Here is a 14,495-nt window from a genome sequence, read left to right on the forward strand (position 1 = left end):
CCGGGCCTTTTGGCTTACAGATGTTTTCTTCCGCTGTGTGGGAATTTATTTCATGTTCTTGATGCTGTCCTTTGACACACACACATTTTGACTTTTGATGAAGTCCCATTTACCTACTTTTTCTTTCGTTACTTGTGCTTTTTGTGTTTAAGAAATCTTTGCCTAAGCCAAGGTAATAAGGAGTCATTCTTGAGTTTTCTGATAAGAGTTTGATTGTTGTGGAATTCCCTGGCAGGCCAGTGGTTAAGTCTCCATGTTCCCAAAGCAGGGGGCATGGGTTTGATCCCTGGTTGGGGAGCTAAGGTGCTGCATGCTGCTCGACGTGGCCAAAAAAACAAAAACTGGAACTGTGACCCTCAGAAGGACAAAGGCTGCTTGGGCACCATCAATCAGGCTTAAGTTCCCGCCTTGCCCCAAGTGCTCCATATGTGTTCTGGGACCAGCAGCGTCCTGATGAGGCCAGAGCAGCTCAGGCTCCCACTGCTTGTGGCTCCGCTCGGGGTGGCCCTGGGCTGGGCTTGGGGTCAGCAGTGGTGACTGCTCCGCCCTGCGGGCCAGGCCTCCTCCGCTTTGGGCTAAGGCCCTGGATGCCACACCACCCTGGCCAATGATTATTGACAAAGGTATAAAGGCAGTTCAGTTGAAGAAAGGTTGGTCTTTTCAACAAACGGTTCTGGAGCAGACAACCATATGCAAAGAAAAAAGAATCTTGATCAAACCTCACCTCTTGTATAGAAGTTAACTCAAAACTAATTTTGGACCTAAACATAGAGCATAAAATAGAACTTCTAGAAGAAAGCACAGAAAAAAGATTTGTGACTTAAACAGGCAAAAGTATTTCTTAGGTAGGATACCAAAACATGATCCATATTAGACAAAATGAACAAGTTAGGCTTCATCAGAATTTAAAACTTGCTCTTTGAAAGGCTCTGTGGAGAAAATTCAAAGACAAGCCACAGAATTAGGAGAAACATATTTGTAAATTACGTGTCTGTTAGAGGATTTGTATTCAAACTATAAAAAGAACTCTCAAGAACTCAATGATGAGAAAATAACCGAATTAAAAATGCACAGACATTTTACCAAGAAAGATGTGTGGATGGCAGAGAGCACACGTGAACAGATGTGCAGCATCATTAGCCGTTAGGAAGAGACCAGTTAAAACCACTATGAGCTAATGGTGCCTGCCCATCAGAATGGCTGAGATCCACAGGACTGATCACACCAACTCCTGGCAGGTATGTGGAAGGACTGCCCTGGGAGCATAAAACCGTGAAACTACTTGGGGAGACTGTTTTGCAGTTTTTTTAAAAAGTTAAACATACTCCTAAAATATGACTCATCAGCCCCACTTCTAGGTCAGTACCCAAAGGAAATGAAAGTATGTGTTCATACAAAGGTTTGTCCATGAATGTCTATAACAGCTTTATTCGTAAGGCCCCAAATACCCATCGCTGGGAGACTGGGCATACACTGTGTACTGTGACCACACAGTGGGCCGTTGGGCATGGAGGAGTGGGTTCCTGATACAGTATGGACAGAGAGAGCTCCATAATTACGTGTGTGAGAGAAGCCAGGGAAAAAAGAGTATGCTCCGTACGGGTTTATTTAGATAAATTTAGAAAATGGTAAATAATCTGCAGTGACAGAAAGCAGGTCAGTAGCTTCCTGGGGAGGGGTGATGGCTATGTCCGTTATATTGACCAGAAGGATGGTTTCATGGGTGGATATGTACGTCCAAACTGATCAGAGTGTACATTTTAAATACGTGCATTTCAGTGTCAGTTACACTTCAATAAAACACTTCTAAAAATTACCTGAGTATTAATTTTTGTCCACAAAGCCCTAAATAATTAGGATAAATTGTCCTTTAAATAGGTTGTCTTTTGAACTTGGAAATGAATATCTATTGTAACATGGCCAGAACAGTAAAAACCTTTATTAGGAGTGTCTGCCATACCATGGTGAGGTGTGCCCTCTGTTGCTTTCAGTGTGGGAAGATTCAGGAAGCAGTTTTTTTTGGAAACTCTCACTTATTAAGGGAAAAGTCAGCGACACTGCCCGGGCTCCCCTTCCCCTGCCCCGTTTTCTCAGCCTTGTTTATCTCTAGTTTTAATTTTTATGTGTCATTGTTTTCCGGGATACAAATGAAAGGTTATTCTTTTATAGGAAGATGTAAGTAACAAATAGACTACAAGTAGGAGTTTGAGTTTCCTGTTCTTTTTTTTTCCCATGGAGTTGGTTTTGTATTTGCTGAAGTTGTAATTGCTAGTTACTAGTTACTGTGGAAATCAAATCCAGGAAGCAGATGACAGAATCTTTTAAAATACAAAATGATTTTGTACCCATGTAGAAATGTCCACATTTTACTAGCTTCTCCAAACTCACTGCCGAATAACTAAAACTTTTTTTAAAGTATATTTTTCTTTACTTATTACGCATGAAAGACAGGGTGGGAAAAAACCCCAGAAGATGACCCAAACACTTGAAATGCCTAGTGGACGGGAGAGTTGTATTGACTTAAGAGGAACTATGGCACAGTACCAATAAAAACCCCACTCTTCTCATGCCCATCTCTGCTGGGAGCCCAGTTGTTACTGTCCAGTCGCTCAGCTGTGTCTGACTCTCTGCAACCCCACGGACTGTAGCCCACCAGGCTCCTCTGTCCATGGGGTTTCTCAGGCAAGAATACTGGAGTGGGTTGACAGTACATTTATTTTAGTGCTGTGTCTTTTCTTTAAAAGTTTACTTTTCCATCTTGAAACAGTCTTCACTGCCTTGAATGCTTCCTCGCTGGTAGCTGAGGGTCAGTCTTGACAACTGTTTCTTGCTTAGTTTTTGCTCCCATCAGCTCCATCTGTGCAGAGACTCCAGTGAACGTGCTCGGGCCACCAGGGGACACACTTCACACCTCGGTGCTTGTGTGACAGCCTGACCGTGGGAAGGTTGTGGTACTCGGGCCGTGTGGTGGGTGCCTAGTGCTTTTCCTTTCCAGTGCTCTGTTCTGCCTGGGGTTAATTGTCTCTCTCTGTTGTTGCTTGGGAACAAATACTTGGAAAATAGCCTTGCCCCCTAAGTTTTCCCTGGTTGTGTTCAAATGCGTCCGACATTCTGTTGGTTCCCCTCTGGAGTGTGGCCCTCCCTTCTCCCACCTGGACTCAGGCTGGCACCGTCTCATTGAAGGCTCCCGTGTCTTCACCTTGGGCTCCCCTCATCCCCTCTTCGCTTCCAGCTCTGGTTCCCTGCTCTTGGCTCACAGATCACCTCTTGCTGCAGGTCATTTTTGCTTCTTGTAGCTTCTTAAAGAAGGTCCTGGGGAGGCACAGGTCCTGACCTTCACGTTTGGCAGTGTCTTTATCCATCTGCCCTGACACATGACTGGGAATACAACTCTAGACCTGCTGTCATTTTTCCTTAGGAGCTTGGAAGCACTTCTTATTTCCTGTCTTGCAGTATTGCTCTTGAGAAGCATGGCTCTGTTCTACAGTTTCTAGAAGTTTTAGGACCTTTCTTGGTTCCAGTCACTCCCACATTTCTCAGAGCCAGACTTGGGTGTAGGTTTCCATCCAGTGTGCTGGGACGCATTAGCCCTTTTTACTTAAGTCTGTTAACTTGGGGACCTTTTCTTGAATCATTCTTTTGATTTCCTCTGCCCCATTTTTCTCAGTTTTATTTTGGAACTCCTGCTGTCGGCATGTTGGACCTTAAGACTGGCCCTCTCTTTTATTTCTTTTTTCCTCTATTTTCTTTCCCTTTGACTTCTTTGATTTACTCTGTGGAAGAGTCCTTCATCTTCTGTATCTTGAATTGAATTTCTCACCTCTGCTGCCCTGTTTTAAACTTCGAAGAACTCTTGTTCCCCAACAGTTCTTTTTTCATAACATCCTGTTCTTGGCGATGCTTTCTCCTTGTAGTTCACAGCAAATATTGTTGATAGTTTTAGCATTAAAAAACAGTTCTAAAAGCATGTGGTCCATGCTGCTTCCAGGCTGCCTTGTTCTTTGTGACTGTTCTGCCTGTCCTTGTGTTTGGCTTCAGAGCTCCTCAGAGGCCTGATGGCAGGTCTAGTGGTGCTGGGCACATGAGGGCTGCCCATATGAGGGCTGTGACCTGAGTAGCAGGGCCTCTTCCTGAGCTGCTGCCCCTGCACCAGTGGGTGCTGAGAGCAAGACAGTGAGTCAGAGGAGTCAGACTCTGAGCGTGAAGAAATACTTACCTATTCTGTGCATACCATGCTTTTTTGTGTATGTTTCAGATAGCTTTGAAATCCATCTCTGTAGGTCTCAGTGGCTCTTTGAGTGAGTACAGGTGATAGGAAACGACTGTTCCAGCATTTGATTGGCAGTGTTTTTTCTTGCTGGTGCAGGAACTGTGGGTTAGCTTATGACTGATGCTATCCTGGACTTGCTGGATCACGTGTCTCTAGCTTGTGGCAAGATGCCAGGCTGCTCTCCTGGTCCACACCCCTCTGGGGGCTGGCCGGCCTCTCTCTGGCTCAGGGCTGGGTCAGGTCAGCCTGCGATTCCTGCAGAGGTGTGTTGCTGAAGTCAGCTGGTTTCCAGTCCTTGCTTTCTATCTGCCCTGTGTGGAAACATCAACTCCTTTTGGAAGTCAAAGAAGAACATATCAGGAGCAGGCAACCTAGAATAGTTGTGCCTCTTTAAATGTAAAATTGTCAGGGAAGCAGATTGTCTGTTTCAATGTAAAATGGTATGTTTGTGCTATGCTCACCATTTGGATGTTGGACTTGGTGCTTTAAGTTGAGTTAGGGTGTGTTTGTGCCACGTGACATGCAGCATATTTTACTTTGAAAACCACAGTGTCAACAGTGCTTTGGGTCATACATCTAAAGCTAGAAAGTTCTCACCTTTAATCGTGGCTGTTACTGGTGTTTTATGTGGGTAGCAGCTCACTACCCCCAATCTTGTTTTTAGTGTTGTTAAAAGATTTAATTATTTCAAACAGAAAAAAATGGTGTTGGTATTTTCATTTTAGTGTAGGTAGATTTTGGATGGTGCATAGCACATTCATTAAAAAATGCTAGCACTTGCTGTGATGAATTCTAGGAGGCGTCGATAATTCAGAGATAAAGGAGAAAAGTTCCTTGTCTTGATTGATCTGTATTTTGTTGGGGCTTGAAAAACACACCTTAATAATTGTTCTGTGCTATGACAGCTCCAGAGTAGAAAGGGACTCGTGTGAATTTCAGCAGGGAGGAGAGGTGTCAGCCCTGAGTTCAAGCCTGGGAGACTGTCAGCAAACAAGCAGGAGGCCGGCGGGTAGTGGGCGCTTGAGAGTTGCTTGATTATCTCCAAGCCCTGGTTTCTCTACATCAGTGTGCATGTAACGCTTCCCTTTGGGTGACAGAAGACTCTCAGTCATTTTATTTCCTGACTTGAAATCCTCCAGTGCTTCTGGACTTTAGGGTGAATGTCATGGTTTCACGGTTTAACCTTTCTTGTTCTGGGCCCTGCTTCCCTCCGGTCCCACCTTCTTCCCTCTGTCCTGTCTCGCTCCTTCTGAGTTCAGCTCACGCCTTTCTCAGTGCAGGAGAGCCTCTGACAGGCATGTGTGCTGACATAGGTGGAAAATACCGCAGACAGTGCTGGGAAGCCAGCCCCCTGCCCTCAGGAGCTCACAGTCCATTTGGGAGGATGGACATTGTGGTTGTGAACTATAACTGCCCACTGTCACAGGTACATGGAGTAAAAGCACACACACCAGGCTTTGTAGAGCTTCCGGAAAGGCCTTTCTGGTGTTTTCTGCTGAGTTCTTCCCCCGCCCCCTGCAGTGGGAGCTGTTCCTGCTCTCCTGGTCCTGACTGCCCTGGCTTGTGTCAGACTCCTGAGGGCCGCCAGCATGGCCACAGCCCTAAACGGGAGCACTCACCGTTGGACAGGCTCACCTCACATCGTGTCTTGACTCCATGTAGACTGACCTGAGCAGGGGGTTCCCGCATGGGGGGCTGTGCACACAAGCAGTCAGGGTCATCAGGGACTTTATGACGCTTTAAGGGGCAACCTTAGACTCCATGCATGAGTGACTTAGTGATGTTTGAATAATTGCACAAAACAGGAAGTTAAGCTTTAATGGACTGGAGTTACGTGAACATCTTTTCTATAACATGCAAAGGGGTATATAAATGCACGAGGTTTTTATATATATAAAAGTCTCGTCCCACTGCTGCCATGTCCTGGCTCTGACTCCCTGAAAGGTTGTGCTGTGAATTGAGTATGTGGTGTCTGTTTTTAAGGTTTGTTTGTTTGTTTTTAAGGTCTTGTGGTCTGATTCTTCAATCACATCAGTAACCAAATCTTCCTCTGAAGTGACTGAATTTATTTCAAAGGTAAGGTGATTTAAGGGTTCTTATAAAAATTACAGGGTCCCATTCATCATGGTCAAAAGGCAGCCTGACGTCCATGGATGCTACCTTGAGCCAGGGCAGTGAGTGCAGGGTGGGCATTCCCGCTCTGGCGGGGCATGTGGTCCACACTCCTTCCCATTGCTGAGAACTAGCTGGAGCAGAAAGATGTGAGTCCGCGGGTGCCGAGGGCTGTTTGGCTGGTGGAGGTTTGTTGCTTTCCAGCCGCGGCTGAGGGAGAGGCTCACAAGGGCGGCAGTGGGCAGAGACTTCACCTGCTTCCACCTTCATGTGTTTACATATTGAATCTTCCTGTTTGTTTTTATTTTTTCAAATATTTAAAAAAATTGAAAGGCAGATGTTGTACATCCTGCTTGTTTTCAAATTGATTCAACGAAAACCGTCTCAACAACAAGCTGCACTGGTAAATACCTCTTTACGCACATACACACATGTGCGTCCACACACGCCTGCATGTTTAAAGTTGCCCGGCCTGGCCTGTGCCAGGCGGTGAACCACCGTCAGCCTCAGTCGCGCATCTGAGGTGGTCACCTTCGTCGAGTGGAGCCAGCACGGCTGCGGTGTCTCCAAAGTGCAGCTGGCAGTTTGATTATAAGATGAGGGAAAACATCCCATGGGAGAAAATCGAACTGAAAAGCTTGGACAGAAGTTGCTCGATCACATCTCTCGTTTTGGCCTGCCCTGCCCTGAAGGGCGCCACAGGCCTTCTTTCTAGGGCTGTGGGTCCTGCCCCGGGCTCTCCCGTCCCTCTGCAGCATGTAGACCGCTGAGTTTCCTCTCCTCTGGGCCTCCCCACTCGTTCTGTGGTAAGGCGCTTCTCTGGACTCCGCTCATGCTGGCAGACCCTGCTGCTCTTGTCTGGCTATCTGCAGCAGCTGACACTCGCCTGGCTTCGGGTCCTCTGCCCTTCTGGGCCTCTGCCTCACTGTCGTGTCCATTGCCTCCTTCAGTATTTCTTCTCCACTCTCTCCTCCTGGGCCTTGAGTTACGTGCACTTGGCCCTGTCTTCAGGTTGAGGGATGTTTCTCCTCAGCTCTGTCCAGGTTGCTGAGGAGCTGAATTCTTCATCTCAGGTACCATAATTTTAGGGGTTTTTTGTTCATTTTCAAGTAATCTAATAGCTCTGATATCTGGGTTATTTCTGAGTCTGGTTCTGATGAGTATCTTGACAATCGATTCCCACCTCTTTTTTATCTTATAATTTTTGACTGAATGTTAGACATCATGTCTAGAACTAGCCGGGAAATGGAATCCATCAAACCATTAGTGCGGCTTCAGGTTAGTCTTGTCAGGAGCAGAACTGGGTTTGGGCTCCCCCAGCGAGACCTGCTGGTCCCTGGAGCCTTGAGAGGAGTGTGGCGTGGTCTTGCCTCACCTGTGGGACAGGGGGGGTCTGCCTGCCCTGCTGATTCCACTCCCAGGGAGGGTGCTGCTACTTGTTGCTGGTGATAGGTTTGTGGTGGGCATGGGGGCTGCCCGTCCTGGTGCAGCCCGGGCTCCAGGCACAGGGTTGGGGCCGTTTCTCAGCGTCATTGCCCTTCCCTCCCCAGCAGCGGGCCTGGTCCACTCTGTGCTCCTGCAGGCCCTTCCTCTCAGGAGGGCTTCCTGCCCTTCCCTGGGGCTGGAGGGGTTTTCTTTTTACCTTCCCTGAGAAATGACCAGTGTAAGGAGGACTTCCTCTTCTTCCTCTTCTCCCAGAGGCAGGAATGTGTTCTGCCTCATCCCCAGAAACTTGGGGGTTGTGCTTGAGCTCTGGGAGCAGGCGCCATCTCATCCCTCCCCCAGTGGCCTGTGGGCTTTCTGCTTTGGATGGGGAAGCAGGCTCCAGGGGGGAGTGTGGGGTTTCCCGCCTGGCCCCCAGGATAGCTGTTGCACCCTGTGCCACCTGCAGAGGCTCCCTGCGGCCTGCCGCCCACAGAAGAGAGCTCAGAAGTGAGGGCACAGTCTCCCTGCCCTGTGCCTGGGCTCCTGGCCGGCTGCTGCCTGACCCGCATTCAGCCTGTGGGGCGTGTTTATCCCTGCCCATTTCCTCCGCCTGCTCGTATGGCAGCCGCCCCTTCTCGTGTTCTGCTGCGACTGGATGGCTCATGTGCACTGTCTCCTTGGAGGGCAGGTCCCTCTCGGAGTTGGGTCGATGTGGTGGCTTTGCCGCCCAGCTCCCTGTGTTGTGGTGGGTTGTGGCTTCCTACGTCCCAGTGGATGCAGAAGCCCAGACTCACACCAGCAGACGCCACCTCCTTGACCTGCCCAGGTGTCTCTCACACTGAGTCCTGGTTCTGTAAAGTGGATCGTGCAATACTTCTTGGGCCTTTTTGTCTCTTTTCAGTTGTCTCAGCTGTATCCTGAAGAAAATTTGGAGAAATTCATTCCTTGCTTAGCTGGCCCAGATTCCTTTTATGTAGAGCGAAACCACATGGATCTGGAAGCGGACCTGAGGTAATGCTCCTCTCCCGTCCGCCCCTCCAAGGCCATGGAGAGGAGCCCCCTGCAGCAGCACCGTGTGACTGGTGGACCGACAGCCCTCTGTGGTGTGGGTGGGGCTGGGCCACCTGGTCACGGAGGGACTGCTCAGGTGACACATGGTCTGGATGGTTCCAGTCTCCTTTTCAGTTACAGAGAATTTGAAGGATCTTAACAACCCGGGCATGCTTTTGAGGATATACAAGTGAAGGAATTCCAAAGTATATGCCACCATGTGCTATAATTTTGACAGTCTTACGAAATAAAATCTGGTTATTTTTTCTGTCCTGTAGTAGAAAGGATGAAAGGAAGACCTAATAAAACGTCTCCTGGGCCCAGTGTCTCTGGACACTGAGGGTGTCCTGCACGCTGTCCTGTACACGCTTGTGGAGGGAGCCCTGCTGCCCGGGCCCGGGGACTGGGCCCGCCATCGGAGTGCCCCCCCGGCAGCGGAGACCACAGGCCCCATGTTGTGGGCCCTGAGAGGCTCTGTTCATACAGTGTAGTACAGTGTAAATGAGGGAAGGGGCTCCGGGAAACGCACGAATCCTGCCAAGAACTAAACTGAATAAAACAGGAAGATTAGAGGTTAAGACACTTCTGTTTACTTTTTCTCTGATACAAATGTCTCTTAATTGAAAATTAAAATCTCTCTCCCAGTTACTTTTTGGTAATAATACATTCTTATGCTGATAAGATGACTCTGTTTCTTTTTTAGGTATTTGGCTTCATTACCTTCTCATGTGTTAAAAAATGACCATGTTAAGAAATTTTTCAGCACTTCTTCTCCCACCCAACAGCTTCAAAGTCCAAGTGAGTTTGTAAAATGTAATTCAGTAAAAGTAGAAATATTTTTATGGTCTGTGAATGAATTATTTTCATTTTAACTTGTAGGTCCTGGCAACCCTTCCCTTTCTAAAGTCGGCACCATGATGGGCGTGTCTGGAAGGTGAGACTTCTACCATGCAGCCAGCACATTTCCGTCAGGCTTGCTATAGAGCTTGCTTCTCACTGTGTGTCAGTAGTTGTTTCTGGAGTTGAGGCATTCTTGATCTTAGTCTTAACTAGTAATATTGGATAAGAATTGGATAGAGATAATCCACTTTTTGATTTCTCAAAAAATAGGAAAAAAGGGGTTCTCTGAGCCACTGGAGTTAGAATTCCCAAAGACCCTTATTGCAAATGCCAGTTTCTGGGCCCTGTACATTCTAGGAAACTAGAATTTCTGAGAATCTTCATTTTTACAAGCTCTCAGGGAGTGATTAAGCCCATGAAGGGCCAGAGTTGCTGCTCTAGGGGTTCTCTGCCAGCTGGGGCCCGACAGTGGTTGTGGTGGTGCCCAGGTGACAAGTGGACTGTCACCTGTGTGGACTGACAGCCTTCACTAAAATGGGCTGACCTCACATGTGGTGGGTGTGTGTACACACACACACACACACACACACACACTCCGTCTAGTCACACACACACACACACACACACACACACACACACACTCCGTCTAGACACACACACACACACACACACACACTCCGTCTAGACACACACACACACACACACACACACACACACTCCGTCTAGTCAGGCAAGGAGGTCTTTGATATCCCGCCTTTCTTGTTCACCCCCTCACCTGGAGACAGACAGACAGACAGACAGACACACACACACTCTCTCTCTCTCTCTCTCTATCTCCGTCCTACGGATGCTAGTCAGGCAAGGAGGTCTTTGATGTCCCGCCTTTCTTGTTCACCCCCTCACCTGGAGTATGTGAGCACATGATAAATCTGTGGGTCTGCAGTTTAGTGTGGAAGGGGCTGGGACAGAGAGAGATGCTTTTGCTCCTTCCAGCTTTCTGGAATTTACTTTAAAAAAAAATGTTTGGAGTCGATTTTAGTATGATTGTCAGTATCATCCTATGATAGAAACAACAGACAGAAACTAGGCAGCTCAACCAGAAATCTGGCGGTGACACACACGTGTGCGTACACATGCTCAGGCACCGTGTCTAGACAGGTGCACGCACACGTCCATGTCCACACATGGTCCACCCGGGGCAGTGGTGTAGCGGCAGAGGCAGCAGCTTGAAGGCTGGTGGTGGACTCGGCCACAGGTTCAGGCCAGACTGAGGAGCCTGGTCTTGAGTGGAGGCCGTGAATGTTTGAAAACCACCTGTCTGCTGTCCTCGCAGGCCTGTGTGTGGAGTGGCCGGCATCCCGTCCTCTCAGGGCAGCGCCCAGCACCACGTGCAGCACTCGGCCAGCGCGGCCGCCTTGCCCCACTGCTCGCACTCAGGGGGCGCAGGCTCGGCTCTGGCCTACCGGACCCCGATGGACAGCTCGCCCACCATCCTGATGCCGTCCAGCCTGCAGGCCCCTCAGACCCAGGAGCAAAACGGGATTTTAGACTGGCTTCGGAAACTGCGTTTGCACAAGTATTACCCTGTCTTTAAACAGCTCACGATGGAGAAGGTATGTTGGTTACTGGCAGGCAGGTGGAACGCGCTTGTTGTCTCGGGTGATCTTTCTTTCTTCGGACCTTGTTCCCAGAGGAACCAAGCTGGGTTTCGGCAGTGTATGTGTCGTGGAGGTCATGCCACTTGGTCCTTAACACTGCCAGATGCATGCCCCCCAGCTCCCGGGAGCTCACTGGAAGGGGCCGTGGATTTGAATTTGAAGCTGCCTGCAGTTGGAAACAAAAACTGGAACGTAAATTGCTTGTGAACAAACAGCTTTTTAAAGGTAGTTTGGGGTCTTCCCAAGTAGATACTTGCTGTGTGTGATGTGAAGGGTGTTGTGCCTCCAGCCACCCTGCAGTGGGTAGAAGTAGTGGATTCTGGTGCTCACATCCCCTTTCTTAGATGCCCCTCAGTGAAGGCCTTTTTAAAGGATCCCACATACTTTGACCCAGGTAAACGCTGGCTGATGACCTGGCTTCCTTAAGGGCATATAGCTAAAGGAATAGATGAATTTTGTATTTTTCAAGCAGTCCTACATAGAAAGTATTTTTATAATAGAATTTTGACAAGAAGCATTTTTTTTCCCATTGTTAAATTCTGAAATTTCAAGTTTCAATGTCTCAGATAAATTAGACCTATAGGGAATGTTTGAACTCTGAGCGCCCCCTGCTGGATAAAGTGCTGTGGTAGCTTTGATCTCTGTAAACATTTCTTGCGTCCAAAAATCTGCAATTGAAGAACTAGAAATCAAGCTTTTACTGCTAATAAAAAACACATTTTAAGTGTCTTTTCAGTACTCTCAGTTTATGATTCATAAGTCTTAAAAACAACAGACTTTACTATCCTTGTTCATGATCAGTTTAAAAAGTTGTAGTGTTACGTATGTAGTTGAAAAGGCTAAAATCACAGATCATATTATGGACCGTCACAAGAACCAAGTAGGATATTTTTCTTAGTGTAAGGGCAGTGGGTTAGGTTTCCACTCAGTTTGGATGGCATCTGCTTTTCTGGATCACTTGCTACTCAACAGAGTTGCTGGTGTCCCATGATTCTAAGAAACAAGAGCTGCTAAAGAGGACGATGCTCCTGTCTGTGGGAGTCGGGTCCCTGGAGCAGGAGACACTTCCGTGAACTGCATCCCAGTAGCAGCTGAGACTGCAGGACACTGTCCTTGTCACCTGCCCGCACAGCACGTGCCTTCCCGGCTGTGGTTCAGACACCTGTGCCGAAGGCTCGGGACACACAGCCTGTGACCCTCAGATGCAAAATGGGTGTCTTGTGTTTTGGACTCTGGACACCAAGTCACTTAGCAAGTAAATGTTGTAATGTCTTCCTGTCTTTTATTATCTGCTTAAGTTTATGGGTTTATGTATCTGAGGGGTCGAATATGTTTATTAAGTTAAACTGCAAGTTCTTTGTTTTCAGAATCCTAGTTAATTCTCAGTAACTTTGTAATTTGTTTCTTCTGTGGAAGTTTCTGAGCCTTACGGAAGAAGATCTAAATAAATTTGAATCCCTCACCATGGGAGCAAAGAAAAAACTGAAGACTCAACTGGAGCTGGAGAAGTGAGTGTGAGATTGTTCATGAAATGTGTTCATTTTAGTTTCTAACATGAGTAACAGATACTAGGACTTGTTACTGCTGGTGGCTTATCAAACCTTAATTAATACTCTTAAAACTCTACAAATGTGGCTTTTTTTTGCTAGCAACAACCCTTTAGAGTGAATCTGACAAGTCAGTTATCTTCTACCCTGGGGATTATTTTGATGGAAGTCACCCTTGTGCGGAATATGTGTACTTAAGTAGCGTCTGTGAAGCATTGGAGAAGGAAATGGCAACCCGCTCCAGTATTCTTGCCTAGAAAACCCCATGGACGGAGAAGCCTTGTAGGCTACAGTCCATGGGCTCGCAGAGTCGGACACGACTGAGCGACTTCACGACCTCTCACGTGAAGCACTGAAAGTTTGTTCAGCAGAACTAACACTCGGCTGTTGGTGTGCTTTCCTGTCGCACAGGGAGAAGTCAGAGAAACGGTGCCTGAACCCCTCGGCCCCTGCCCCGGTCAGCAGCAGCGGGGTGGCCCGCGTGCCCCCCACCAGCCACGTGGGGCCCGTACAGACGGTGCGAGGCAGCCATGCTGCAGGTGGGTGGCTGGGTGTGCCCCAACCCAGGGCCCTTCTGGGGAGGATCAGACCTTAGGTCACACCGCTTTTCCATTTCCCTCTCTTAGTACTTAGAGAGTTACTTTTCATCATTTTAGCTCTTGTAGTTTCTGCAGTAGACAAATAGAAGGGACCTTAGGTTCACAGCTGGAGACGGGTGACTCGCCTGAAGTTGTTTGGGCAAAAGGTTTAGACCCAGAAACTGCTCTGGTGAGAGGGAAAGAACAGGAAGTGTGAAAATAGATGCCAGTCTCTCCCCTTCACATGGGTGCAGAGAGGTGGCCCTAGGCTGCTGCCCTGCAGGTCCACCCTGCAGTCCTTGATGCCAGACCACCAGCCTTCTCCCCTTCCCCCTGCCTTCCTCTCCTCAGGGGGCGGTGGAGGACCACGGTAACAGCCCTTCTGCTGTTTGCCTTATGCACTAGAAACATCAAGAGTGACAGGAACCAGGAAGAAAAAACTGCCAGTGCATCTTTTTGATACTTGTTTGACCGAAAAGGTCTTGTGTCCCTGGGCCTCAGCACACAGAGGTCTCTGTTGGAGGGCTGCTCTGGGAGCACCTGGTGGTTGGTGCTTTGCCTGGTCTGGCATGTGCTTGGGGAGCCGAGGCCACGGCCACGTGTGCACCTGCTGGGCATGGGAGCCTCAACCCTGTGTGCGTAGGGACAGGGTAGGACCTGCCTCCCTGGGCTGATGTAAAGACAAGCGCGACAGGCATGCCTGCGGGCGGGAGAGGCGGGCACAGCCAGCGCCGTGTCCTGTGGCTCGAGGACCTCAGTGCCACCTTTGGACTGTCACCTGTGCCTTCTCCACAGCGCTGCGGGTGGAGGTGGAGCAGCCCCCTCACCAGACGGCCCGGGAAGGCAGCTCCTCCGAGTGCTCCAGCTCCTCGCCCAGCCCAATGGGCGTGCAGGCCCGGGAAGAGAGCTCAGACAGCGCGGAAGAGAACGACAGACGTAAGGATGCCCTTCCTTCCTGCGTGGTTCGCGAGGCACGGCCCCCGCCCGGCCCAAGCAGGCTGTGCTGACGCTGTTT

General features: G+C 48.7%; 1 protein-coding gene across 1 annotated transcript in view; it reads left to right on the plus strand.

Moving 5' to 3' along the window:
• Positions 1-14,495, plus strand: part of ZCCHC14 (zinc finger CCHC-type containing 14) — a 50,068-nt gene that overhangs the window by 27,022 nt on the left and 8,551 nt on the right. Inside the window, exons 4-11 of the mRNA XM_043434885.1 lie at positions 6,275-6,346; positions 8,709-8,818; positions 9,561-9,655; positions 9,737-9,791; positions 11,031-11,310; positions 12,772-12,863; positions 13,314-13,441; positions 14,276-14,416. Coding sequence (XP_043290820.1) covers positions 6,275-6,346; positions 8,709-8,818; positions 9,561-9,655; positions 9,737-9,791; positions 11,031-11,310; positions 12,772-12,863; positions 13,314-13,441; positions 14,276-14,416 — 973 coding nt within the window. The remainder of the gene's footprint in view (positions 1-6,274; positions 6,347-8,708; positions 8,819-9,560; positions 9,656-9,736; positions 9,792-11,030; positions 11,311-12,771; positions 12,864-13,313; positions 13,442-14,275; positions 14,417-14,495) is intronic.

This window comes from Cervus canadensis, chromosome 18, assembly GCF_019320065.1.
Source record: "Cervus canadensis isolate Bull #8, Minnesota chromosome 18, ASM1932006v1, whole genome shotgun sequence".
NCBI lineage: Eukaryota > Metazoa > Chordata > Mammalia > Artiodactyla > Cervidae > Cervus > Cervus canadensis.